The 24327-nt window shown below is 45.7% G+C and overlaps 1 protein-coding gene across 2 annotated transcripts in view; it reads left to right on the forward strand.

The window, feature by feature from the left end:
- EPG5 (ectopic P-granules 5 autophagy tethering factor) overlaps window positions 1–24327 on the forward strand; it is a 100296-nt gene that overhangs the window by 70615 nt on the left and 5354 nt on the right. The window contains exons 32-42 of one of the 2 annotated variants that reach the window (XR_015748283.1): window positions 1559–1719; window positions 2731–2938; window positions 4747–4822; window positions 5139–5242; window positions 6655–6830; window positions 8417–8598; window positions 12797–13006; window positions 14548–14692; window positions 16990–17232; window positions 21680–21899; window positions 22612–22827. Coding sequence is in view for 1 of the 2 variants with exons in the window: in XM_087958702.1 (XP_087814828.1) it covers window positions 1559–1719; window positions 2731–2938; window positions 4747–4822; window positions 5139–5242; window positions 6655–6830; window positions 8413–8598; window positions 12797–13006; window positions 14548–14692; window positions 16990–17232; window positions 21680–21899; window positions 22612–22827 (1945 nt within the window). In the remaining variant the exon portion in view is untranslated. Of the gene's footprint in view, window positions 1–1558; window positions 1720–2730; window positions 2939–4746; window positions 4823–5138; window positions 5243–6654; window positions 6831–8412; window positions 8599–12796; window positions 13007–14547; window positions 14693–16989; window positions 17233–21679; window positions 21900–22611; window positions 22828–24327 lie in introns of both variants that reach the window. The other variant, XM_087958702.1, reaches the window with a different exon arrangement.

Consider the following 24327-nt stretch of genomic DNA (forward strand, 5'->3'; position numbering starts at 1 on the left):
ATGGCTGACTAGGGAATTCTGGGAATTGCAGTCCACGCATGGCTGGCTAGGGAATTCTGGGAACTGAAGTCCACTCATGGCTGGCTGTGGAATTCTGGGAATTGAAGTCCACGCATGGCTGACTAGGGAATTCTGGGAGTTGAAGTCCACACATGGCTGGTTGGGGAATTCTGGGCATTGAAGTCCACACATGGCTGACTAGGGAATTCTGGGAATTGAAGTCCACACATGGCTGACTACGGAATTCTGGGAGTTGAAGTCCACACATGGCTGGTTGGGGAATTCTGGGAATTGAAATCCACGCATGGCTGGCTGTGGAATTCTGGGAATTGAAGTCCACACATGGCTGACTAGGGAATTCTGGGAACTGAAGTCCACGCATGGCTGACTAGGGAATTCTGGGCATTGAAGTCCACACATGGCTGACTAGGGAATTCTGGGAGTTGAAATCCACATATCTTAAAAGTTGTCCAGGTTGAGAAACACTGTTTTAATGTGTACCAGGTAGCGGCCGTTCAAAAGTAGAACAGCACTGAAAAAAAAGTGACTTAGGACCATTTTCACACTACAGCATTCATTCCCCATGGTCACCAGGGGTCAAAATTCAGATGCTTGACTGACTCATATTTATGATGGTTACAGGAATCACCTTTTGCAAATTTTTGGACAAGCATTGTCAATGGGGGAACCAGATTCACTGAACAATTGTTTCACAAATTTAACAAATGCAGTGTTTCACTTAAGCACTGTAGCAAGAAAGCTAGTGAAAAAGGGCAAAATTCGTTTAGCAACATAAATGTTGGGCTCAATGACTACTTGTCACTGGCTTTCAAGTATATCTCATAACTCATAACTTAAAGGACTACCGTAGAAACCTGTGCTCTTTAAAACATAGTGGAAAGAAGGTTTCTGTGGATTTCCTAAGAGGCTCAGTCCATTCTTAAATTCTGCACTCCTTTAATTGCAGGTATTGTATTACATCCAGTTTTAGTCACCACACTATAAAAAGGATGTTGTGAGACTACAAAGAGTGCAGAGAAGAGCAACCAGGATGAAGAGGGGACTGGAGTCTAAAACATACTCTGAACAGTTGCAGGAACTGGGCATGGCTAGTCTAGGGAAGAGAGAGAAGGACCAGGGGAGACAGGATAGCAGTCTTCCAATATTTGAAGGGCTGCCACAGAGAGGAGGGGGTCAAGCTATTTTCCAAAGTGCCTGTAGGCCAGACAAGGAATAATGGATGAAAACTGACCAAGGAGAGATTCAACCCTAGAAATAAGGAGAAATTTTCTTACTGTGAGAACAATTAGCTAGTGGAACAGAAGTTGCCTTCAGAAGTTGTGGAAGCTTCATCCTTGGAAGCTTTCAAGAAGATATTGGACTGCCATCTATCAGAAATGGTGTAGGGTCTCCCGCTTGGGCAGGAGGTTGGACTAGATGACCTGTAAGGTCCCTTCCAACTCTTTTAATTTGTATTCACACAACTAAGCTGTCTTTACAGATTAGCCACAGCTAATAGAACTAAAGCACTTAATGCTGGTTTGAATTCTCTGCCCAGGTTCTTCCGATCAGCTCCTGAGCCCTGACTGTTGGAAAGCATCTCTCAAAGCTTTGGGCTGCCCGACATCCACTGTAGCAAAAGAAAACGGTAGGAAACAGGTGGCTAACCTGAGCATCCCAATGCAGCCTTCAATGGAGCCAATTTTATCACCTGAACAGGTGAGCAATCCCTGTGTACTGGTTCTGTTACAATGCTTGAAGAATCACCTTAGACCAGGGGTGTCAAATCTGATTTCATTGAGGGCCGCATCAGGGTTGTGTTTGACCTTGGGAGGGTGGGGTGGTGGTAGACATGGCCAGGGTGGGTGTGGCTAGCTTGACCTCACATGTGGCGGCCCAAGCGCCCTACCAGTGAAAACGGGCTCCCAAGCTTCGTTTTCAACTGTGGTGGCCTTGTGCAAACCTCTGCCAGCGAAAATGGAGCTCGTGGCCTTCCTGAGCTCTGTTTTTGCTGGCAGAGGCACCGCGGGCTGGTCCTTCACCATTTCCGGGGCGGCCCGACAGGCCAGATCTAAGCATCCCGTGGGTTGGATGCAGCCCACAGGCCTTGAGTGTCAGCTTTGGAAGCCATATTGAGATCCGATGCTCCCACGCTGCCACCATTGAGCCTGGGAAAGTGGGATTGGGGGAATTAATTGGAGCTTGTGTTTATTTTCATAGTCATAAATTGTACACTGAAGATGATATTTAATTTCATTGTATGAGGTACAATGACAAAAAAAGTAAAGTAAAGTAACAGTAAATTAACAGTAAAAGTAACATAAAAGTAAAAAAGTAAAAAAGTAAAAGTAAAAAAAGTAAAAGTAAAAGTAAAAAAAGTAAAAGTAAAAGTAAAAAAGTAAAAAGCAAAAGTAAAAAAGCAAAAGTAAAAAAGTAAAAGAGTAAAAGAGTAAGAGTAAAAGTAAAAGTAAAAGTAAAAGTAAAAGTAAAAGTAAAACAAAAGTAAAAAAGCAAAAGTAAAAAAGTAAAAGAAAAAGAAAAAAAGCAAAAGCAAAAGTAAAGTAAAAGTAAAGTAAAAGTAAATTAACAGTAAATTAACAGTAAAAGTAAACGTAAAAGTAAAGTCTCCCTGCATAAGCTATGTAAGTCAGTTGCCAATGAGTTGGGAATGTCTTTGGAGCTCTAACCCACAGCTAATTTCTTCCTGGACTTTCCTTCTTTTCTTCGCAGGTCATGGAGACCATCGAGTGGATCTCTGACTACTTTCTCAAACTGCGGTTGTCTTCTCAAGACTATCGAAGTTTTGGATTATTTTCCAAGTGGGCCCCATACATCACTCATGTCCGACGTCTCATGCAGTATCTGATCCACCGTCTGATTGACTCCAGAATGGACAGTTTATCGCGGGAGCCTGTGGGCAGCAACAGGGTGTTTGAAGGTAATGAAGTTTGGGGTCCCACTTTGTTGAGCCTCGTAAAAACTGATCCCGGCCAGGAGTCCTGAGAACCTGTCCAAACTTTGGGGTCCAGATTTATTGTGTGTCTGTTTCTTTTATTTGTTTGTTGATTAAATTTATATGCAACCCATCTCGCTTGTGATGACCCGGGACAAGGCACGAAGGCCACACGGCCAGAGGAGAGTTCAAACTCCCCTTTAATCAGGGGTGGGATTCTTACCGGTTCAGACCGGTTCAGGAGAACCCGTAATTCCGATGATCATTTGGCCCCGCCTGCCCACCCCTGCCCTAGTCTCTCTTTTATTTCCGTGTTTAGCAGCTCAGATGATTCGCGCGGCACAGCGGATTGCCACACTTCAGCTGTTTTTCTCACCGAGGCTGCAGTAGCGTCATAAAACATTTCTATGCTCTTTTTAGAGTTGCCAACAGAAAGGGAGCGGGGAGCAATACAGCAGCTTGGAAACCAAAAGTGCATTCCATAAATGTTTTCAAAGATAGTAATTAGGTGACCTGCCATGCAAAATTCTAACTGGAGAGCATGATTGCTGACTCTTGGCTATGGATGTGTCCCATTGGAGAATATGAATTACGATACACCCAGGGGGTGGGGGGAAACCAGGGTCAAGGGTGACAATGAATTATGTGTCTCAGAGTCAGCTACATTCAGGCAATGCCAGACCTGTTAACTCCCAATAAATCATTTTGAAGTTTTGGAAGTTTGGCTTGAGACTCGTGATTTAAATGGGAGTAACTGCCAGAATCCTGACAAGTAGAAGGTAAGTATTAGAGCTGAAAATGGGCAGTTTTCAAATGCTGTGTGCGCTCACTGAACCGGTTGTTACACTGGTTGAATCCCACCCCTGCTTCAAATTTGCCCCCACGTTCTTGGCAAGTCCCAGAGCAAAGTGCTCACACACAAACACGGCAGGCTCTGGTTGCACCCAGTCCAGCAAAGCAAAGGAACAAGGAAATGAGTCCAAGAAGCAAGGAACGAGGCATGGAGTCCACAAAGCAAGGAAGAAGCAATGTAGTCCTGCAAACTCCAGACGTCTGCAAAACTCTACAAATTCAGTGTTTGTTCCCGACATACGTCCCTCCCCACAGCGTTTCCTTAAGTCTCACTCCCCAAGTATGCTTTGTGAAGAGGGGTGGGACGCTCTTCACCTGAGTTGTTGGGTCAGCCTGCGCCGTTCCCGCCTTCTCTCCACTCTCCGTTCCCGCCTTCTCTCCACTCTCCGTGCTCGCGGATCGGGAGGGAGCAGTCCTTGCTCATCGCCTGAGCTCCATCGCTCCTCATTTCCACGGCTTGCCCTCTCTCAGTCATCCTGCCCCCCTTCCCCCCAATCCTGAGGGGCCCTGGGCTGCCTTGTCCTGCTCCTCCTCACATTCCTCCGAAGCCAACGAAGCTGCCACCTTGATCGCTGTCAGCTCCAGCTCCGGCTAGTCCTCTTCCGCAGATTCAGGCTCCCACGGGGGCATGACATCGCTGTTCGAAGGGGCTCTGGCTGGCTTACGATATAGTAAAATAATAATAACAGGTATCAAAACAATTATAAATATAAAAACAATGCAGGTCATTTATTCTGCCTAATGGTAGAGTAAGCCTTGTCTTAACTCACGTTTACTCTCATGAAGACACGTTTGTTTTGGGCGAGTGGGAAACACAGAAAGCTAAGAACAATTTCCAGCTTCTGAGTTGCCCCCTTTGGAATTCCTTAAAAAGTTGGTCATTTGTGGTTGGAAGCAATTCACTAGAAGTCCCTCTCTCTCTCTTTCTCTCTCCTTTTCAGCTTTGCATTATCTGTTTTTAACTACCATTCAACTCTTCAAGCCATGGCTGGAGGTTTTAGAGGGGGAAGAGACAAGGTAAGTGGGAAGCTGTTTAGGAGGTGAAAGAAAATAGAATTGACCTGGGATCTTCACCTATTTGGGGAATGGTGGACACCTTGGAAATTTTAAGCACGTGTTTTTGGTTCTTTCTCTCCTTTCCTCTCTTCTCTCTCCTTTCCTCTCTTCTCTCTTCTCTCTCTCCTCTCCTCTCCTCTCCTCTCCACTCCTCTCTCTTCTCTCCTCCTCTCCTCTCTCTCTCTCTGTCTGTCCTCTCTGTCTCCTCTCCTCTCTCCTCTCTCTTCTCACTCCTCTCTTTTCTCTCCTCTCTCTTCTCTCTCTCTTCTCTCTCTAGCAAACAGCGCTGCTATCCATGGCTGGAAAGTGATGCCTCCATTGCATCAACTATGGTGGAATTGTTTGCATCCAGCATAGCCGTTTTACACAAAGGTTTTAAAGGTAAGAAGATTGAGCGCTGGGATCTCAGTGGCTTCACGGGTCGGAGAGTTATAAGGTAGCTTCTTATGTCACATTAGATTAATTCCTCCTTTAAAATCCCTTTGTAAGGGATTCTTGATACTCTTTTGAGCTTGGTTGTTTTCTTTCAGACTTTTCATTACCAAACTAGGTAACATCATCAGTGCTAGTGCATCTTAGCTCTGATGATGTTGCGTAGTTTGGTGGTGAAATGTCTGCAAGAAAACAACCAAGCTCAGAGAGCACCAAGGACCTCACAATCCTCCTCCTCCATGCAACATACCCCAACTTCTTTCTAGCACTGATATTGTTACCTAGTTGAAATTAATGAAATGTCTGCAAGAAAACCACCAAGCTCAGAGAGCACCAAGGATCCTCATTTCAACCCCGAGCTACAAATATTCTCTTATATCAATTATCCCCTGTAATTTAGTCTTCCCAACTGGAAGTTGATGCCAAAAAAGCCAACACAGCTCTAGGTTGCATTAACACAGAGAAACAAGAACATATGATGTGTTAATATCACTTTACAATGCCTTGGTAAGGTCACACTTGGAATACTGCATCCAGCATTGGTTGCCACGATGTAAAAAAGATGTTGAGACTCTAGAAAGAGTGCAGAGAAGAGCAACAAAGAAGATTAGGGGACTGGAGGCTAAAACACATGAACGGTTGCTGGAATTGGGTATGTCCAGTTTAATGAAAAGAAGGACTCGGGGATGACATGATAGCAGGCTTCCAATATTTGAGGGGCTGCCACAAAGGATCAATCTATTCTCCAAAAAACACCAGAAGGCAGGGCAAGAAACAATGGATGGACACTAATGAAGGAGAGAAGCAACCTAGAACTAAGGAAAAATTTCATGACCGTGAGAACAATCAGTGGAACAACTTGCCTCCAGAAGTTATAAATGCTCCAACACTGGAAGTTTTTAAGAAGAGATTGGACAACCATTTGTCTGAAGTGCTGTAGGGTTTTCTGCCTAAGCAGGGGGTTGGACTAGAAGACCTTCATGATCCCTTCCAACTCTGTTATCCCGTTATTCTGTTTTTCTAAGTAGTTTTTACTACAACTCCCAACTGGTGGCAGTCCTTCAAAAAAAAAAAATGTAATTGTTCTGGCGAAAAGTTCCCTGATTCCTACAATCTCTTAGTTTCCCTTCTTCAATATACAGGTGTTGAGAAAGAAAAAGGAAATTTCTTGTGATTTTGGTGTGCCTTTAGATTCCTTGTGAAGGCTGGGCTGTTTCTATTCATTCATATTCATTCTCTCTCTCTCTCTCTCTCTCTCTCTCCTCTCTCTCTCCTCTCCCTCCCTCTCCCTCTCCCTCTCCCTCTCCCTCCCTCCCCTCCCTCCCTCCCTCTCTCTCTCTCTTTTTTTTGGATTGTTGTAGATAAGGTGCTGCCAAGCGACCCTGGAATCCTTTGGCTTCTTGTGATGCACTATTGCGAGTCGTACACGGCACCCAAAATGCCGGAGCACCTCCTTCACATATTCCACATGGAACTGGGCCACCTCCCCTGGAAGGAAGTTCATCCGGATCAGCACCTGATGGAGGAATTCTTTAAGGTCAAAAAGGGGCTTATTGCTGGTCAGCGCAAGGCAGAAAAAAAAGGGGGGGAAGTTGGGGAGGGAGGAAAGAAAGGATGCCTCGCTTAGGATGCGAGCTTCATTCTCACTTCTTCACATTGTCCGAGGCTTTGAAAATCTCCTTTGTTGGGGGACCCATCACAGGCAGGAGGTGGAGGGTCAGAGTTCATTGAATAAGGGGTGGGGTGGGGGGAAAGCAGTACAGCAGGGACAGCAGTCTTGCTGGTCGTGGAAAAGGAGGAATGGGAAGAAGAACTAAACGGGGGGAAAAAAGAAATAGATAGCAGGAGCCATGATTATACTCAAGGTCTTCCTTCCTCCCTCCCTCCGTCCCTCTTTTCCTTCCTTTATTTCTACCTCCCTCCCTCTCCCCTCTCTATTTTCCTTCCTTCCTTTCTTCTTCCCTCCATCCCCCTCCCTATTTTCCTTTTCTTCCTCCCTCCCTCCCTCTTTTCCTTCCTTTCTTCCTCCCTGCCTCCCTCTCCCTCTTTTCCTTCCCTTATTTTTTCCTCCCTCTCTCTCCCCTCTCTATTTTCCTTCCTTCCTTTCTTCCTCCCTCCTCCATCCCCTCCCTATTTTCCTTCCTTTTTTCTCCTCCCTCCCATTTTCCTTTCTTCCTCTTTCTCCCTCCCTCCCTATTTTCCTTCCTTTCTTCCTCCCCTGCCTCCCTCTCCCTCTTTTCCTTCCTTTATTTTTTCCTCCCTCTCTCCCCCTCTATTTTCCTTCCTTCCTTTCTTCCTCCCTCCATCCCCCTCCCTATTTTCCTTTTCTTCCTCCCTCCCTCCCTTTTCCTTCCTTTCTTCCTCCTGCCTCCCTCTCCCTCTTTTCCTTCCTTTCTTTCTCCCTCTTTCTCCTTCCTCTCTATTTTCCTCCCTTCCTCCTCCATCCCTTTTCCTTCTCCTTTCCTCCCTTCTTCCCCTGTTTTCCTCCCTTCCTCCCTCCCTCCCTTTTTCCTCCCTTCCTTCCTCCCCTCCCCCTTTTTCCTTCCTTTTCTTTTCCTCCTTCCCTCTTTTCCTCCCCCTCCCTCTTTTCCTTCTTTCTTCCTTCCCTCTTTTCCTTCATCTTTCCTTCCTTCTCCCTCCCTCTTCCTTTTCTTCCTTCCTCCCACCCTCCCCATTTCCTCCCTCCCTTCTTTCCTCCTTCCCTCCCTCCTCTATCTTTTTCCCTCCTCCCTTTATCTTTTCCTCCCTCCCTCCTTCTTTTCTTCCTTCCTCCCACCCTCCCTCCCCTCCCTATTTTCCTTCCTTCTTTCTTCCTTCCCTCTTTTCCTTCCTCTATCTTTTCCTCCCTCCCTCCCTCCTTTTCCTCCCTTCCTTCCTCCCTATTTTCCTTCCTTCTTTCTTCCTTCCCTCTTTTCCTTCCCTTCTCCCTCCTCCCTCCCCCTCCCTCTTTTCCTTCCTTCCTTCTTCCTTCCTTCCTTCCTTCCTTCCTTCCTTCCTTCTATCTTCCTTCCTCCTTCCCTCCCTCTTTTCCTCCTTCCCTTCCTCCCTCCCTATTTTCCTTCCTTCTTTCCTCCTTCCCGTCCTCCCTCCTTCCCTCCCTTTTTCCTTTTTGGTCCTAGGTAGAAAGAGGCAGCCCCAAGAGTTGTTTCCTCTTCCTGGGCTCGGTGCTGTGTGAGGTGAATTGGGTCAGTGTCCTCGCTGACGCCTGGGATCCCAGTCCGCCCCCGGACACCCACAGCCTGATCGTGTGCCTGCTTTATATGGTGATCCTGCTGGCCAAAGAGGAAGAGCTGATCACCAAAGAGGTAAGAGTACAGACCCCCCACCCCTACTGTGTGTGTGCTCGACTCCTGGTGGCTTCCAGGACACAACCGTCAAATCTTCTTGGTGGCAGAGATGTTTTCCTCGAACGAAGCAAAATATATGTCTCAGGGACAGTGTTGAGGATCTGATCTGAGTCGATTGCCAGGATCAAAAGTTTATTCTACCAAGCTTTTGGGGCTCATGTGGGTCTCCTGCCTTGGGCAGAGGTGTTGTGGCCTGTCGGCTGCCGACCCCTACAGCAGCCGGATCAGGAAGAGGTAGAAGAGGCGTGGGAGTCAGGTCAGCATCAGGGCAACCTGAGAGCTCCAAGGAGGAAGAGGGAACGGAGCTGTCAGAGAGAGAAAGAGAGAGAGGGGCAGAGCCTGGGTCATCCATCAGCCCTCAGATGGAGAGTCAACAGCCCCCAGGTCTGGAGGTGGCTGATGAGGAAGAGGAAGAACAGCTGGGTCCAGTGCCTGAGGTACGGATGCACAGAAGGCAGAGGAAAGGAGAGCAGTGGAAATCTATGAGCCGGTCCTTGGGATGGAAGAGCCACCACTGTTAGCAAGCCTCACTCTAGCTCTGGGGATAAAAGGCAGGGGGAAGAGATGAATAGATGTGACAGACAACTCTTCATCTCCCCTGCTGGACTTCTTAGCCTGCGGCAAGAGAGAAACTTCTTGCTGGGGCTGCCAGCTTTCCTAATAAAGGAATCATTGCTTCAACCACAGAGGGTTTGTCGTGTTTGGGGAGCTGGGTCACAACAAGGGGTTGGACTAGAAGACCTCCAAGGTCCTTCTAGCCCTGTTATTCTATGTTCTAATTTTTCTGGTAGGGAGCAGATTAAATAATGGAGAGGACGATCTTGATCGTGGTGCTTAATTAAACATTAAATTCAATTACATTTAGAATCTGTTCTGGACATATTTCCCCCCCCCTTGGGTTTATCTACTTTGGATTGAAGGTCCTATTCAACGCAGGACCAAGAATAGCCCTTGTCTTGAAACCTCTTGTTGAGGTAATTCCCCGTTAGGAGAATGAGTGCAACACAGGGAGACGTATAGAGAGTAGTGTTGGAATAATACAGAGCACACAGATACACTGTACAGTAAATGTAGGTTTTTACTTCCAGAAAGGTTTAAGCAAAGTCCAAAATAAGCAATCCAAAGTCATTCACAGGTAAATCAGTCAGTTTTCAATCCAGGGATAATCCAAATATCAAATTCCAGTGTCAAAAACAGTTCAGTATCAGACTTACATCAAATCCAGAAATAGCAGTCAATTAGAAGAAATGGAGCAACGGCAATACTTTCCAACAGAAGGAAACAGAGATACTCACTCAGACACACTCTCTTCTGAGACTAAGACTAAGACAATCCAAGTTTCTGGCTCCATCTTATGGCCGTTTGAAAAACCACACCCAACTACAGTTTTGCATTTTCTTAAAGATATAGTACTAAAATGTCTATCCTGGTTTATATATTTCTAACCCAAATACCTGTTAGGTGACTTATATTCCTAACAACCTCCCCATTCACCTATCCAAATGGGAAGCTCACCATATCTTCTCTTTACGCCCAAAACCACTCAGATAAACTGGGTTTGAGTCTTAACTCTTGGGGCTTCCTGGTTTAAGCAGATGTTTGGGGGGGGGGTACAGAACCTTCTTTTCGGGTTTTCTTCCAGTTTGAAAAAAAAGTCATGGGACAAGTGACGGGGAAGCCCTTAAGATCGCCGCGAGACTCCCCAAACCCCGGTTAAACTATCAATTTGCATTGATCTTCTTGGATTTGGGAGGACTGGGGCTAATTCTGCGTCAAGCTGGGCTTTGAAGAACCCACAAAGTTTGAATAGAGTAGGAATGGAATAGGAATAGGAATAGAAATAGAAATAATAGAAATAATAGAAATAGAAATAGAAATAATAGAAATAATAGAAATAGAAATAGAAATAGAAATAGAATAGTGCCAATAGTGCCAACTATTTGGCACAATAGTTTTTTCCAATAGAATAGAATAGAATAGAATAGAATAGAATTAGAATAGAATTAGAATAGAATAGAATTAGAATAGAATAAGAATTAGAATAGAATAGAATAAGAATTAGAATAGAATAGAATAGAAAATATGGAATGGAATTAGAATAGAAAATATGGAATGGAATGGAATAGAAAAGAAAAGAAATGATGGAATGGAATAGGAAAAGAAATATGGAATAGGAATAGAAATAGAAATAGAAAAAATGGAATGGAATAAGAGAGTTGGAAGGGACCTTGGAGGTCTTCTAGTCCAACCTCCTGCTCAGGCAGGAAGCCCTACACCACTTCAAACAAATGGTTGTCCAATCTCTTCTTAAAACCTTCCAGTGTTGGAGCATTCACAACTTCTGGAGGCAAGTTGTTCCAATGATTTATTTTTCTAACTGTCAGGAAATTCCTCCTTAGTTCTAGATTGTTTCTCTCCTTGAAGTTCTGTCGGACCAAACTCAGAACCTTGCCCAGAAGCTTCTTCCTTGCTTCCAAACAGATTTAGCTCTTTGGAAGTTTCCAAGTATAGGGCAGAAGAATGCGAGAGGGCTTTCCGGCTGACAATTTTCAGTGGCTTAGAAGGATTCTGTCTCTAATCCTGAGGAACGTCGTATGTAGTTGGACAATAGCGTAATCTCTCCTGAATTTGTTTCATCCCTTCTTAAAGACACTTAAAAGCTGGAAGAAAAGCGGTGATGATTTAAGCTGCCGGAGTTTTTTATTCGCAGAAAAGGGATGGTTCTCCCAACATCCCTGCAGCGAGGATTTCCCCTTAATTGACGTTTAATTGTGCACTGTATCATACTGTGTTTTTTGTAAGGAATCCAATCCAGCAAAACTCTCATTATATCACTTACTGTTTTCCTTAACCTCCTTGGCTCTCTACCTGTTAACTCTTTATCCCAAATAGAGACTTCAGTGAACCCTCCCTAAATTATACAGGTAATCCTCCACTTACAACAGTTCGTTTAGTGGCCGTTGGAAGTTAGCACGGCACTGACAAAAAGTGGCTTATGGCCATTTTTTCACACGTACGAGTGTTGCAGCATCCCCAAATTCATCGTCACCGTAGGCTTTGTTGTGGTCCACTGGCAGCCTGCGGAGACGGCAGCAGAGTCGGCCAGTGGGGAGGAACATGGGCCAGTCCGGGGGTCTGGGGAGGACTCGAACAAGGGTCCTGCATCCGACACAGAGATGGCGTCAGGGCCACCTGGGAGTTATGTGCTGACTCCGGAGCCTCCAGAATCTGACATCAGTGAGGCAGAGGAACAGAGGGAGCCTGTTCCCAGTGTGCGCTTGCGCAGAGCTGCCAGAAGGCAAGAACAGTTAAGGGGTAAGGCTTGGAGATGATTGGCCCCTCCCATAAGACATAAAGGAAGTGCAAAGGGACAGGAGCCTTTGCAGGAAGCAACTTTGTTCGTTCTGGTCAGTTTGAAACCTGAAGCTCCGTGTTAACTTTGTGCTCCGTTTGGCCTTTTATAACTAATTGGGAATTTAGTCCTTGGTAGCATTTCAAGGAAGATAAAGGTGTGTGCTTATCAGAGTTATCCCGAAGGCCTTTGGCAGACTTTTATGGGACTATTTACAAACTGTTTGAGACTCATTACAGGCTGTGAATGACAATAATTCACAGCCATTGAAAAGAAAAAAGGGTTTTGGGACTTACGTGTATATTTGTTTGTGTCTCAATAAACCTTGGTCAGAACAGGCTCTTTTAAGAAGAGACTGTGGACAGTCACTTGTCTAAAATGGTCTAGGGCAGTGGTCACCAACCAATGGGCCGGGGACCACTGGTGATCCATGAGAAAATTTTAGTGGTCCGCAGAGAAATGTCACCCCCAAAGCAATTAATCCAGGCTGCGCGGGAACACAGGGCTGCGCCACCCACATGGCCCACGGGAACACAAGGCTTGTGTCGCTTGCAATCCGGGTCCTCCTTTTACCGACCTCGGAAGGATGGAAGGCTGAGTCAATTTTCAGTCAGTCCGGGTCAAACTGCTGGCAGTCGGCAGAGTAAGCCTGCAATACTGCATTCTTACCTCTGGTTGAAATTTCTGAATGAAATTCTGCTTTCAGTTGTGAATTGTTCAAGAAGGAAGGCTACCTGTAAAGGGGGAGGGGGGGGGAGAAAAGGCCATGAATGAAATGCCGGTTTCTCTTCTCTCCTCCTCCAGCAATCTCCGCTGCTCAACGTCCTGGGCCAGACCAGCTCCCTTCCCTGGCATCACATCAACATTGTGTCCTATCGGAGCATCCTGGGTTACTTCAATAGCCACTACCCTCCCTCCATCCTGCTGGCCAAGGAACCGGCGGCTGAACTGGTGGTGAAACTCTTGAAGGTGTCTGCCGGCTTCAGCACCGCTTTGGACAGCAGCGGGCATGTTGTACGCAGGTTTTCTTTCTTTCTTTCTTTCTTTCTTTCTTTCTTTCTTTCTTTCTTTCTTTCTTTCTTTCTTTCTTTCTTTCTTCTTTCTTTCTTTCTTTCCTTTCCTTCCTTCCTTCCTTCCTTCCTTCCTTCCTTCCTTCCTTCCTTTCTCTTTCTTTCTTTCTTTCTTTCTTTCTTTCTTTCTTTCTTTCTTTCTTTCTTTCTTTCTTTCCTCCCTCCCTCCCTCCCTCCCTCCCTCCCTCTCCATTTTTCCTTCCTTTCTTCTCTCCCTTTCTTTCCTTCTCTTTCTTTCTTTCTTTCTTTCTTTCTTTCTTTCTTTCTTTCTCCCCCTTCCCTCCCTCCCTCCCTCCCTCCCTCCCACCCTCTCCATTTTCTTTCCTCCCTCCCCTCCCCTCCTCCTTTCTTTCTTTCTTTCTTTCTTTCTTTCTTTCTTTCTTTCTTTCTTTCTTTCTTTCTTTCTTTCTTTCTCTCTCTCTCTCTCTCTCTCTCTCCCTCCCTCCCTCCCCCTCCTCCCTCCCTCCCTTCCTTCTTTCTTTCTTTCCTCCTCCCCTCGCCTCTCTTTCTCTCTCTCTTTTTCCTTCCTTCCTCCTTCCTTCCTTCCTTCCATCCACCCATCCTCCCCATCACCTTTGTTCCTTCCTTCCATTCACCTGTCTTCCTTCTCTTTATTCCCCTCTCCTTCCTTCCTTCCTTCCTCCCTCCCTCCCTCCCTCCCTTCCTTCCCCTTCTCTCCTCCTCTTTCTTTCTTTCTTTCTTTCTTTCTTTCTTTCTTTCTTTCTTTCTTTCTTTCTTTCTTTCTTTCTTTTTCCTTCCTTCCTTCCTCCCTCCCTTCCCCTTCTCCCTCCTCTTTCTTTCTTCCTTCCTTCCTTCCTTCCTTCCTTCCTTCCTTCCTTCCTTCCTTCCTCCCTCCCTCCCTCCCTCCCTTCCCTTCCCCTCCTCTCCTCTTTCTTTCTTTCTTTCTTTCTTTTCTTTCTTTCTTTCTTTCTTTTCTTTCTTTCTTTCTTTCTTTCTTTCTTTCTCTCTCTCTCTCTCTCTCTCTCTCTCTCTCTCTCCCTCCCTCCCTCCCTCCCTCCCTTCTTTCTTTCTTTCCTCCTCCCTCGCCTCTCTTTCTCTCTCTCTTTTTCCTTCCTTCCTCCTTCCTTCCTTCCTTCCATCCACCCATCCTCCCCATCACCTTTGTTCCTTCCTTCCATTCACCTGTCTTCCTTCTCTTTATTCCCTCTCTTCCTTCCTTCCTTCCTTCCTCCCTCCCTCCCTCCCTCCCTCCCTCCCTTCCCTTCCCTTCTCCCTTCTTTCTTTCTTTCTTTCTTTCTTTCTTTCTTTCTTTCTTTCTTTCTTTCTTTCTTTCTTTCTTTCTTTCTTTCTTTCTTTCTTTCTTTCTTTTTTTCCTTCCTTTCCTCCCTCCCTCCCTCCCTCCCTCCCTCCCTTCCTTTCTCCCTCCCTCTTTCTTTCCCGCCCCCTCCCGCCCTCCAGGTTCCATTGGAGGAGAAAGGAGAGAGGGAACAGGGGTGCCCTTCATTGTGTTTCTCCTCTCTCTAGGATGCCAGCCTCAAATGCCAAGCCTTCATTCGCCAGGTTGTCCGCTTCCTGGGTCTTCTGGAACAAAATGGGGCGATTTCTCCAGCAGCTCTGGAGCAGGAATTCTCAAAACTGCTGGATGATATTGCCATCTTTAATCCCCCAGGTGGGTCCAAGAAAACTCCTCTTGAGTTGAGCAGGGTGGAGAGTTGAGGGTGGAGATAGTACCAAGTCAGTGATTTGATCTTCCTCTCTGGAAAGTCATGCAGATCTGCTGCATGACCAGAGTCGTCCCTGACCCCTTAGAAAGCCCAATAATGCATCCCTGGTTTTATACCAAGTGGTGGAGCACCAGCTCAGTTGTCCCACCTCTGTTCGGCTCTCTTCTCCTCCTCTTATCGCTAACATCCGGAGGGGCAGTACAGTAGTAGTCAAGATCAGCTTTAGCTGTAATTTGGAAGACCACAAGAAAGTGTCAGAGTGTTTGTAGCGTGACTACTACTGCGAGACAACCCAGGAGCAAAACAGCACACAGAGGCTTTGTCTTTTAACAGTGGTTTATATACAAGACAGCTATATGCATACAGTAGATTCACGTGGTACGCAAATACCTGGCAATCCGTCAATCTTTTTTACTCTGCACAGAGAACTACAATGGAGATAGAACACAAGGAGAGAGAGGTATGCCTTCTCATGGCCTCCTTTATATAGACAGCTTCTTAAAGTGGCAATAACCATGCTGACCCATCCTCATTGCATCACAGCAGCCTTACAACAGCTGGTCAGCTCTTAAACCTTCACTACCTTAACAGAAAGGTTTATTTCATAGCCCTGATGTAGGAAAAAGGCTGGCAGAACAGTCAATCAAACAGTCAAAACAACCAAAACAGGAATCCGCCTAAAGTCTCTACATAGCCACAAATTGTATTAAGTCCAACCGCTCTTGACCCAAAGAAGCTTTTTCCAAGAGGTAACTGGATTTTCTGATTTTTCTTTGAAGACATTTCACTTCTCATCCAAGAAGCTTCTTCAGCTCTCAACTGAAGAAGCTTCTTGGGTGAGAAGTGAAACGTCTTCAAAGACGTTGGATGACGGAGAATTCTCCATAGAATTCTCCTCTCTTGAATTCTGTTGACCTTATCTAATGCCAAGATAGTGCTCACCTTCACTAGAGTAGATTCTTATGCACAGGCAGGTTGCATAATAAATTAGCTTAATTCGGCTAAATAATTAATTAAGCTTAATTAAGCTAAATAATTAGCTTAATTAGCTTTCATCTCCTGACACTTGGTGAGCAATGAAATGTTATCTCCCAAAGGTGCTTTTTTTTTTTCCTAGAGGCAACTGGACTTCCTTGTTTGTTTTTTCTTTGAAGACCTTTTGCTTCTCATCCAAGAAGCTTCTTCAGCTCTGGCTGAAGAATATAAAGAAATATAAAATCCTTCCTTCTTCCACCATCCAGTCAAGAGCTGAAGAGGCTTCTTGGATGAGAAGCAAAACATTTTCAAAGGAAAAACAACAACAAGGAAGTCCAGTTGCCTCCTTGAAAAAAAAAGCACTTTTGGAACAGCCATGACCTGGATGGATGACTGAGAATTGCTACAGACTTTTAGCTATGCAATTTGGGACGGACACCCTTCGAATGGTGTGGGAGTAGGGACGGATTTCCAGAAGAAAAATGGCAGACTACAGGAACCATTTGCACCACTCCGGAGAGCCTGAGGGCACAGATAAACCTCCAAGTGGTCTCAACAACCCTCCCAAACGATGCAAATGACCAGCTGTCTGCAAGGAATATAAATCCTTCCATTCCCCACCATCCGGTCAGAACTGAAGAAGCTTCTTGAGTGAGAAGCGAAATGTCTATAAAAGAAAAAAAAAACAAAAAACCAAGAAAGTCAAGTTGCCTCCTGAAAAAAAAAAAGCACCTTTGGGATAACCATGATCTGGATGACTGACCAGATTGCCAGTTGCACAGGGGCAGATAGGACAGCGCTCCAGAGGGTTAACGTCATTGCCCAGAGGATCATGGGTTGCCCTCTCCCCTCTTTGGAAGAGCTTTATAGCTCCCGCTGCCTTAAGAAAGTTTAAAACATCCTTAAAGATCCATTTCATCCTGGGCAGCGTTTTTTTGTTTTTTTTGAACTATTACCATCTGGCAGACGGTACAAGGCAATAAAAACTAGGACAAATAGGCTGAAAAACAGCTTCTATCCCAGGGCAGTAGCTCTGTTGAATTCTACTGTATAGTACACTGAAGATGGTATTTAATTTCATTGTACGATTGTGCAATGACAATAAAGCAAACTAAAGTAAAGTAAAACAGACAATCTCTACAAACTGTTATCCCCCCAACCATTTCAAAGAAAGCCTCTTCTTCAGCCAGGTCTTTAGCCCACGACTCAGGAGTTCTCAACTGTTTTTTGTTTTGTTTTGTTTTGTTTTTCCAACTTTGTCTTGCAGACGCCGATGTCCAGGTTCGCACTGTGTCCTTAACCAGCCTCTTTGCCGAAGCTTTGATGGTGATCAACAACGCCAGTGCCGCCTCAGTGGAATCCCTCCTGGTTTGCCTCTGCCGCTGGATTGAGGGCACAATGCGTGGCCTAGGGGTGATGCCCCTCTTGAGATCCTCTTGTCAGAGTTTGGCCTCCGTCCGACACCTGGCCATGACGATGGAGGCTTGTGTCACCGCCTACTTTAACGAAGGTGAGACGTGGCGTCATTCCCAGCAGATTGCATGCTGGGACTTCCGAGTTGGCTCTCTCTCTCTGTCTTTTTTTTTTTTTGTCTTTTTCTCTATGGTTTGTTTTACTTTACTTTATTGTCATTGCACCTCGCACAACAAAGTCAAACACCATCTTCAGAGTACATTTTGACTATGAAAATAAACACAAACAGACAACCTTCACGTTCTATACGTTGAATTGAAAGCCCCTGATGTCGCATTAATATTGCACTATACAGTAGAATTCAATAGAGTTGACTGCCCTGGGATAGAAGCTGTTTTTCAGCCTATTTGTCCTTGTCTTTATTATTGTCCTGTACCGTCTGCCAGATGGTAACAGTTAAAAAAAAAAAGGGTTCCCAGGATGAGATGGATCTTTGAGAATGTTTTGAACTTTCTTAAGGCAGCGGGAGCTATAAAGCTCTTCCAAAGAGGGGAGAGAGCAACCCATGATCCTTTGGGCAATGACTTTAACCCTCTGGAGTGCTGTCCTATCTGCCCCTGTGCAACTGACAAACCAGGTGCAGTAAGTTAAGATACTCTGTATGGTGCAGCGGTAGAAGGTTACCAGCAGTTTTCCATTAAGTTGTTGCATCCTGAGAAGCCTCAGGTAGTATAATCTCTGCTGGGCCCTTTTGACCAGGGCTGCAATGTGAGCAACCCAGGTCAGGTCCTCTTTTAGGGTAATACCCAGAAACTTAAAACTGGCCACATGCTCCACTCGGTCTCCCTTGATAAGCAAGGGCTGGATGTCTGATCTACTCCTTCTATAGTCCACTATCAGCTCCTTGGTCTTATTGGTGTTGAGGACCAAGTTATTGTCTCCACACCACGAAAGCAACCGGTCCACCTCATCTCGGTAGGCAGACTCATAGAGAGTAGTGTTTGAATAATACACACACAGCACACAGATACACTGTACAGAAAATGTAGGTTTTTACTTCCAGAAAAGTTTAAGCAAAGTTCAAAACAAGCAGTCCAAAGTCATTCACAGGTAAGATCAGTCAGTTTTTAGTCCAGGGATAATCCAATAACAAAGTCCAGTGTCAAAAACAGTTCTGTAACAGACTTGCATCAAATATGAGGAACGGCAATATTCTCCAACAGAAGGAAACAAAGACTCACTGAGACATACGCTCTTCTGAGACTAAGACTAAAACAACCCAGGTTTCTGGCTCCATCTTATGGCTGTTTGAGAAACCACACCCAAATACAGTTTTGCATTTTCTTAAAGATACAGTTTTAAAATGTCTATCCTGGTTTATATATTGTCCAACCCAAATAGCTGTTAGGTAACTTACATTCCTAACAAGGACTATCTGTAATAATTAGCTAACATTTGAGGACTTATACAGGAGGAAAAGCAGACTTTCTCCAATTAACAAATACTGCACTTAATTGGATAAATGGCCTGAATATTAACATACAGGACTGTCATGCCCCTGTTGGAATCTGATTCCGAGGGGGAGGTCGAGCAGCTGACAGGGAGTGGGAGTGTGGCTCTGGTGGCTGTGGAGGAAACTGGGGAAGGGCACAGTCCAGCTGGGCATTCAGAGGAAGACCCAGGCCCACCCCCTCTTCATCCTAGGGCACGCAGGGAGAAACGGAGAAGGGAGCAACGTGGGTTATGGGGGAGAAAAGGGCCCTGATTCCCTTCATTAGCTGCAGTTGGGAAAACAGGATTTTAAAAGGGTGTTTGCGCACAGCACCTTGCTGGAAGCAAAGTGTGCATTGTCTCTGTTTGTCAAGTCTTATCTGGGTTCCTGGTGTCCTCCCAACTGTGTGTTTGTTAGAAGTCTTCAATTCCTTATCCTGTCCTGTCTTGTTAATTGCTGCAGCTGTGGTTTGTGTTGGTTTTTATTTATAATCTATATGTACTTTGGGTTCGGACTGAATTTCTTCCCTTTAAAAACTGTTCTTGAGGGAGTTTTCTTTTCTCCAGCCAATGATAACTGCACGTTGGGGGCCAAGTTGGAGGAATTAAAGGGACTTTACCTGCTTTTGTGACTTTGTTGCTTTTGTGCCACCCCCCTGGATTATCACAAGCACATTTATTTTATTTTCATGAACCAATATATTTTAAAATACAACTTGTAACTGTTAAGATGCAACTTTTTAAATTACTTTTAACTTAACAAAATTGACCATATATCTCCAGCGTATGTGCATCATATTATTATTGTGTTCTTTCTATGTATCCTGACTGCTCCTCATGCCACACATGCAATAAATACATGTAAATTGTGAAGGATCTGAGCAGGCCTCCCATTGATTGGATGTGATGAACGAAATCATAGTTTTCCAAGCTGGGCTATTTTAAGAGGGGTGGACTTCAACTCCCAGAATATGGCTGGCTGGGGAGTTCTGGGAATTGAAGTCCACCCCTTTTAAAACAGCCAAGCATGGGAAATGCTGACTAAAGGATGAAAAATTAGGTAGCCCTGTTTGCATGTTCAAACATGTGTGATTCCTTTTCCAGTTGAGAATTCGCTCCTTTGGGAGTCATCCTTTGGCCTTGTTTAAAGGGCTCCCATTGGTTGTTTAATCTGTTTCCATGATTTGAAGGAAGGACATGAACGTGTTGATTATTTTCAAATTGAAGCCATGCGGAAGAAATTAAATTGAAAGGGATGCGGTGGCTCAGTGGCTAAGACGCTGAGCTTATCGATCAGAAAGGTCGGCAGTTTGGCGGTTCGAATCCCTAGCGCAGCATAACGGAGTGAGCTCCCGTTCCTTGTCCCAACAGCTTCTACCACCCTAGCAGTTCGAAAGCACGTAAAAAATGCAAGTAGAAAAATAGGGACCCCCTTTGGTGAGAAGGTAACAGCGTTCCATGCGTCTTTGGCATTTAGTCATGCTGCCCACATGACCACGGAGACGTCTTCGGACAGCGCTGGCTGTTCGGCTTTGAAACGGAGATGAGCACCACCCCCTAGAGCCGGAAACGACTAGCACGTAGGTGCAAGGGAAAACTTTACCTTTACCTTAAAGAATTAAAGACAAATGTTTACAAGAGCCCTGGTGGTTAAAGTGCAGTATTGCAGGCAAACTCTGCCCACTGTTGGGAGTTCGATCCTGACCGGCTCAAGGTTGACTCAGCCTTCCATCCTTCCAAGTTCGGTAAAATGAGGATTGTTTAGGGGCAGTTTGCAAATAATGCTTAACGTTGTAAAACCAGCCAGAGAATGCTGTAAAGCTGTGTGGGGCTGTATATAACCCTAAATGGTATTGCTAAAGGGTATTACATACTTGACATTGATAGCAGTATTCCGGTACTTGAGGGGCTGCCACAAAGAAGAGGGGTGTTAGGGATATACCCTAGCAGAATGTGCACAGCAGTCAGGCAGTCAGGTGAATATGAGAGAAAGCATTTTTTAGTTTACACACTCAGTAAAAATGGATACACTGTCTTAGTTGAATAGTTTTATTCCATTAAGAGTTTAGCAGGGTCAAACAGTCCAAATATCATTCACTAGTGTTCAGTCAGTTCAGTCCGAGATTGTTCAATTGCAAAAATCCAGTGTCAAAAATAAGTCAGTTAACTTACAATGTCAATCCATAAATCAGTCTAGATATGCAGCATTCAAAACTCTTTCCTCCTTCAACGTCAGCAACAGGGAACACGCAGAACAATCAACCATCAATCCAGTAGCAATCCAGGTTCTCTAGCTCCCTCTTATGGCAGTTTCTCAACCGCACCCAAATTATATCATTTAGAGTTTAAAGTGAAAAACACATTTAAACTTTGCTATCATGGTTTATATATTATTTACCCAAACAACGTTAGGTAACTATGGTTATTCCTAACAGGGGGTCAAATTATTCTCCAAAGCACCAGAGGGCAGAATAAGAAACAGTGGAAACTAACCAAGGAGAGGCGCGACCTGGAATTATGGAGAAACTTCCTCACAATGAGGACGTTTAACCAGTGGAACAGGTCACCTCCAGAAATCTTGGGTTTTTAAGAAGAGACTAGACATTCGCTTATCTGAGATGATATAGGTTCTCCTGCTAGAGCAGGGGGCTGGACTAGAAGACCTCCAAGGTCCCTTCCAGCTCATTCATTCATTCATTCATTCATTCATTCATTCATTCTGTTAATCAAGGAGAGAAGCAACCAGGAATTAAGGAGGAACTTCCTAATAGTGAGAACAATTAACCAGCAGAACAGCTGGTCACCAGAAGTTGTGGGTGCTCCATCGTGGAGATTTTTAGGAAGAGACTGGGCAGCCATTGGTCTGAAATGGTATAGGGTCTCCTTGCTTGAGCGGCTGGACTAGAGGACCTCCAAGGTCCCTTCCGGCTCTATTCTGATTGATTGCTATGCTATTCTTCATTGCCAAGATGAGTTAGTCTAACTGCTTTTCTTTTCCTCCTCTTCTCTCCCTCCACACCATCGCCCCCTTTTTTTGGGGTGGGGGCGTGAAGACTCTCCTCTCAACCAAGATTTGGGCTGGGCACCAATCGTGGCCTCCTTGCAGGTTCCAGAACTCGCAGCCGAAGACTTCCTTCAAGAGTCCCTTGCGTTGGGAGGCTACCTCACCCTTTATATTTACACCCTGCAGCAGCTGAATGCTGAGCGGACACTCACCAACGAAATGAGAGTGCTCTTTACGCTAAGCAAGTGGTTGGAACAGGTGTATCCCAGGTAGATCCCAGTCAGCTTACATCCCCTAAGGCGGGACAAGTACTCACCTTCTCTCAAGGATTGGCTGAAAGTCACCCAGCTGGCTTTCATGCCTAAGGCGGGGCTAGAACTCTCAGTCTCCTGGTGATTGGCCTAAAATCACCCAGCTGGCTTTCATGCCTAAGGCGGGACTAGAACTCTCAGTCTCCTGGTGATTGGCCTAAAATCACCCAGCTGGCTTTCATGCCAAAGGCGGGACTAGAACTCTAGTCTCCTGGTGATTGGCCTAAAATCACCCAGCTGGCTTTCATGCCAAAGGCGGGGCTAGAACTCTCAGTCTCCTGGTGATTGGCCTAAAATCACCCAGCTGGCTTTCATGCCAAAGGCGGGACTAGAACTCTCAGTCTCCTGGTGATTGGCCTAAAATCACCCAGCTGGCTTTCATGCCTAAGGCGGGACCAATACTCCCAATTCTCTCAGTGATTGGCTGAAAGTCACCCAGCTGGCTTTCATGCCTAAGGCAGAGCTAGAGCTGCTTCACAGACGGATGCCTTTAACTGCTAGGCTGTCCCTTCCAACTTCCAAAAGGGAAGGTGGCAAAATAATTTAAGTTTCTAGCCAACCCATTCCCCGGATTTTGCGGTTGGCGTCTTGCGAGCTGTGCATCGGACACCGGAGAGATGGTGGGGTTTCTAACCGGAGCGTGTCTTTCTGGGTTGCTCCCCTGCCTAAGCTCTGCCAAGGATGAAGCCAAGTTGTTTCTTTGGTGGCACAAAGTTCTGCAGCTCTGCCTCCTCCAAACCGAACAGGAAGACCCCATCTTGTTGGAGTCGGTCATCCGGGTCTTGACATCTCTGCAAGGCCGGCAGAGTCTGCTGGCCGAAGAGAGGCTCAGCTCGGGACTCCTCGGCGCTATTGGGCTGGGCAAGAGGTCTCCGTTATCCAACAGGTAAAAAAAAACACAGAGAAAAAGTTGCCTCCCTCTCCCCCGCCCTCAATGGTTGTGTGAAAGTGTCTCTTGAGACTTTCTATGGAGATTCTTAGTCATCCAGGTCATGGTTGTCCCATTTTTTTCCCAAGAGGCAACTGGACTTTCTTGCTTTTATTTTGAAGATGTTTTCGCTTCTCATCCAAGAAGCTTCTTCCATCTCTGACCGGGGAATGGAAGGATTTATCCTCCTTGCATCCAGCGGGTCATTTGCATCCTTTTTAGAGAGCCGTTGAGGCCACTTGAAGGTTTATCTGTGTCGTCAGGCTCACCTGAGTAGTGCAAGTGGATGTAGAGCCCTCTTGGAACCGCTGAAAGGACTGTGTCGTAGATTGGAGACAGATGATGTCGTGTTATGTCTCACCTTTCTTTTTTCCAAAAAAAAGAGGAAAGAGTCCAAACTCACACAAACACAGGCAGGCAAGCTGACTCGGTCTTCACAGAGTTAATCTTTTATACTGATAATGTCCTTGGCATTCTAACACACTCTGCCTGCCAAGTCCTAAATGATAACAAGAAAAACTACTCACTATAGATTCCAAAGCAGACCACAAAAAACAGTCACGACGAAACCTGGAAGAGAAGTAAAACTTTGTCCCGTACAAAGTTTCCGGAGAAAACACACCCACTTTTATCCCCTGTGGGGTGTGGCTCAATGACTCAGCTCACTCTCTGACCCTCCCACGCCTCCTACGTTGCTGCTCACGTTTCTCCCTACGACGCTGCCTAGGATCAAGCCAACATTCGTCCTCTTGACTCCCTGTCAGGGGCTGCTCCGATATGCCCTCCTCCTCCTGATTAATCTCAGGCTGTTCCTCTCGGTTGTCTGATGAAACCTGAGGCATTATCAGGGAGGAAGGCATTACCAGAGAGGAAGGTCCTGAGGAGGAAGGCATTCCCAGTTCCTCCTCCTCATCTTCCGAGTCCTCTTCCTCTAACAATGTCGGGATACAATGTCGTATCCCTTCCCCTCTGTCGAGACAGGGCTCTTCAGGGAAATGGGAGGATTTATATTCTGGACAGAGAGGACCACTGGTTTCAAAGAGGGGTCAAAGAGGCCATCTTCGTCAAAATTGAACAGTCCTCCCTCAACAGAGAGGGAGGGATACAACATCATCTCTCTCCAGTCTACAGCACAGTCCTTTCAGCGTTTCCAAGAAGGCTCCACGCCCATTTGCACCACTCTGGTGACCCTGAGGGGACAGACAAACCTCCAAGTGGCCTCAACGGCCCTTTAAAACAGTGATGGCGAACCTTTTGGTTGTGTGCCAAAAGCGCGAGAGAGAGCGCTTGCATGCTGGCACCCACAATGCAATGCACCCTGCCCCCATGCACATGCGCACAGAACACCTGCCCTGTCCCCTTACCTGCGCATGCGCGTGCCTCCCAGCTGACTTTCGGCCCATTTGAGGCCTTTTTTCGCCTTCCCGGAGGCTCGAGGGAAGCCTCTGCAGGCCAAAA

This window comes from Notechis scutatus, chromosome 2 (genome assembly GCF_049901735.1).
Source record: "Notechis scutatus isolate UNSWTSFEM ecotype Mainland chromosome 2, rNotScu1.2, whole genome shotgun sequence".
Taxonomy (NCBI): Eukaryota; Metazoa; Chordata; class Lepidosauria; order Squamata; family Elapidae; genus Notechis; species Notechis scutatus.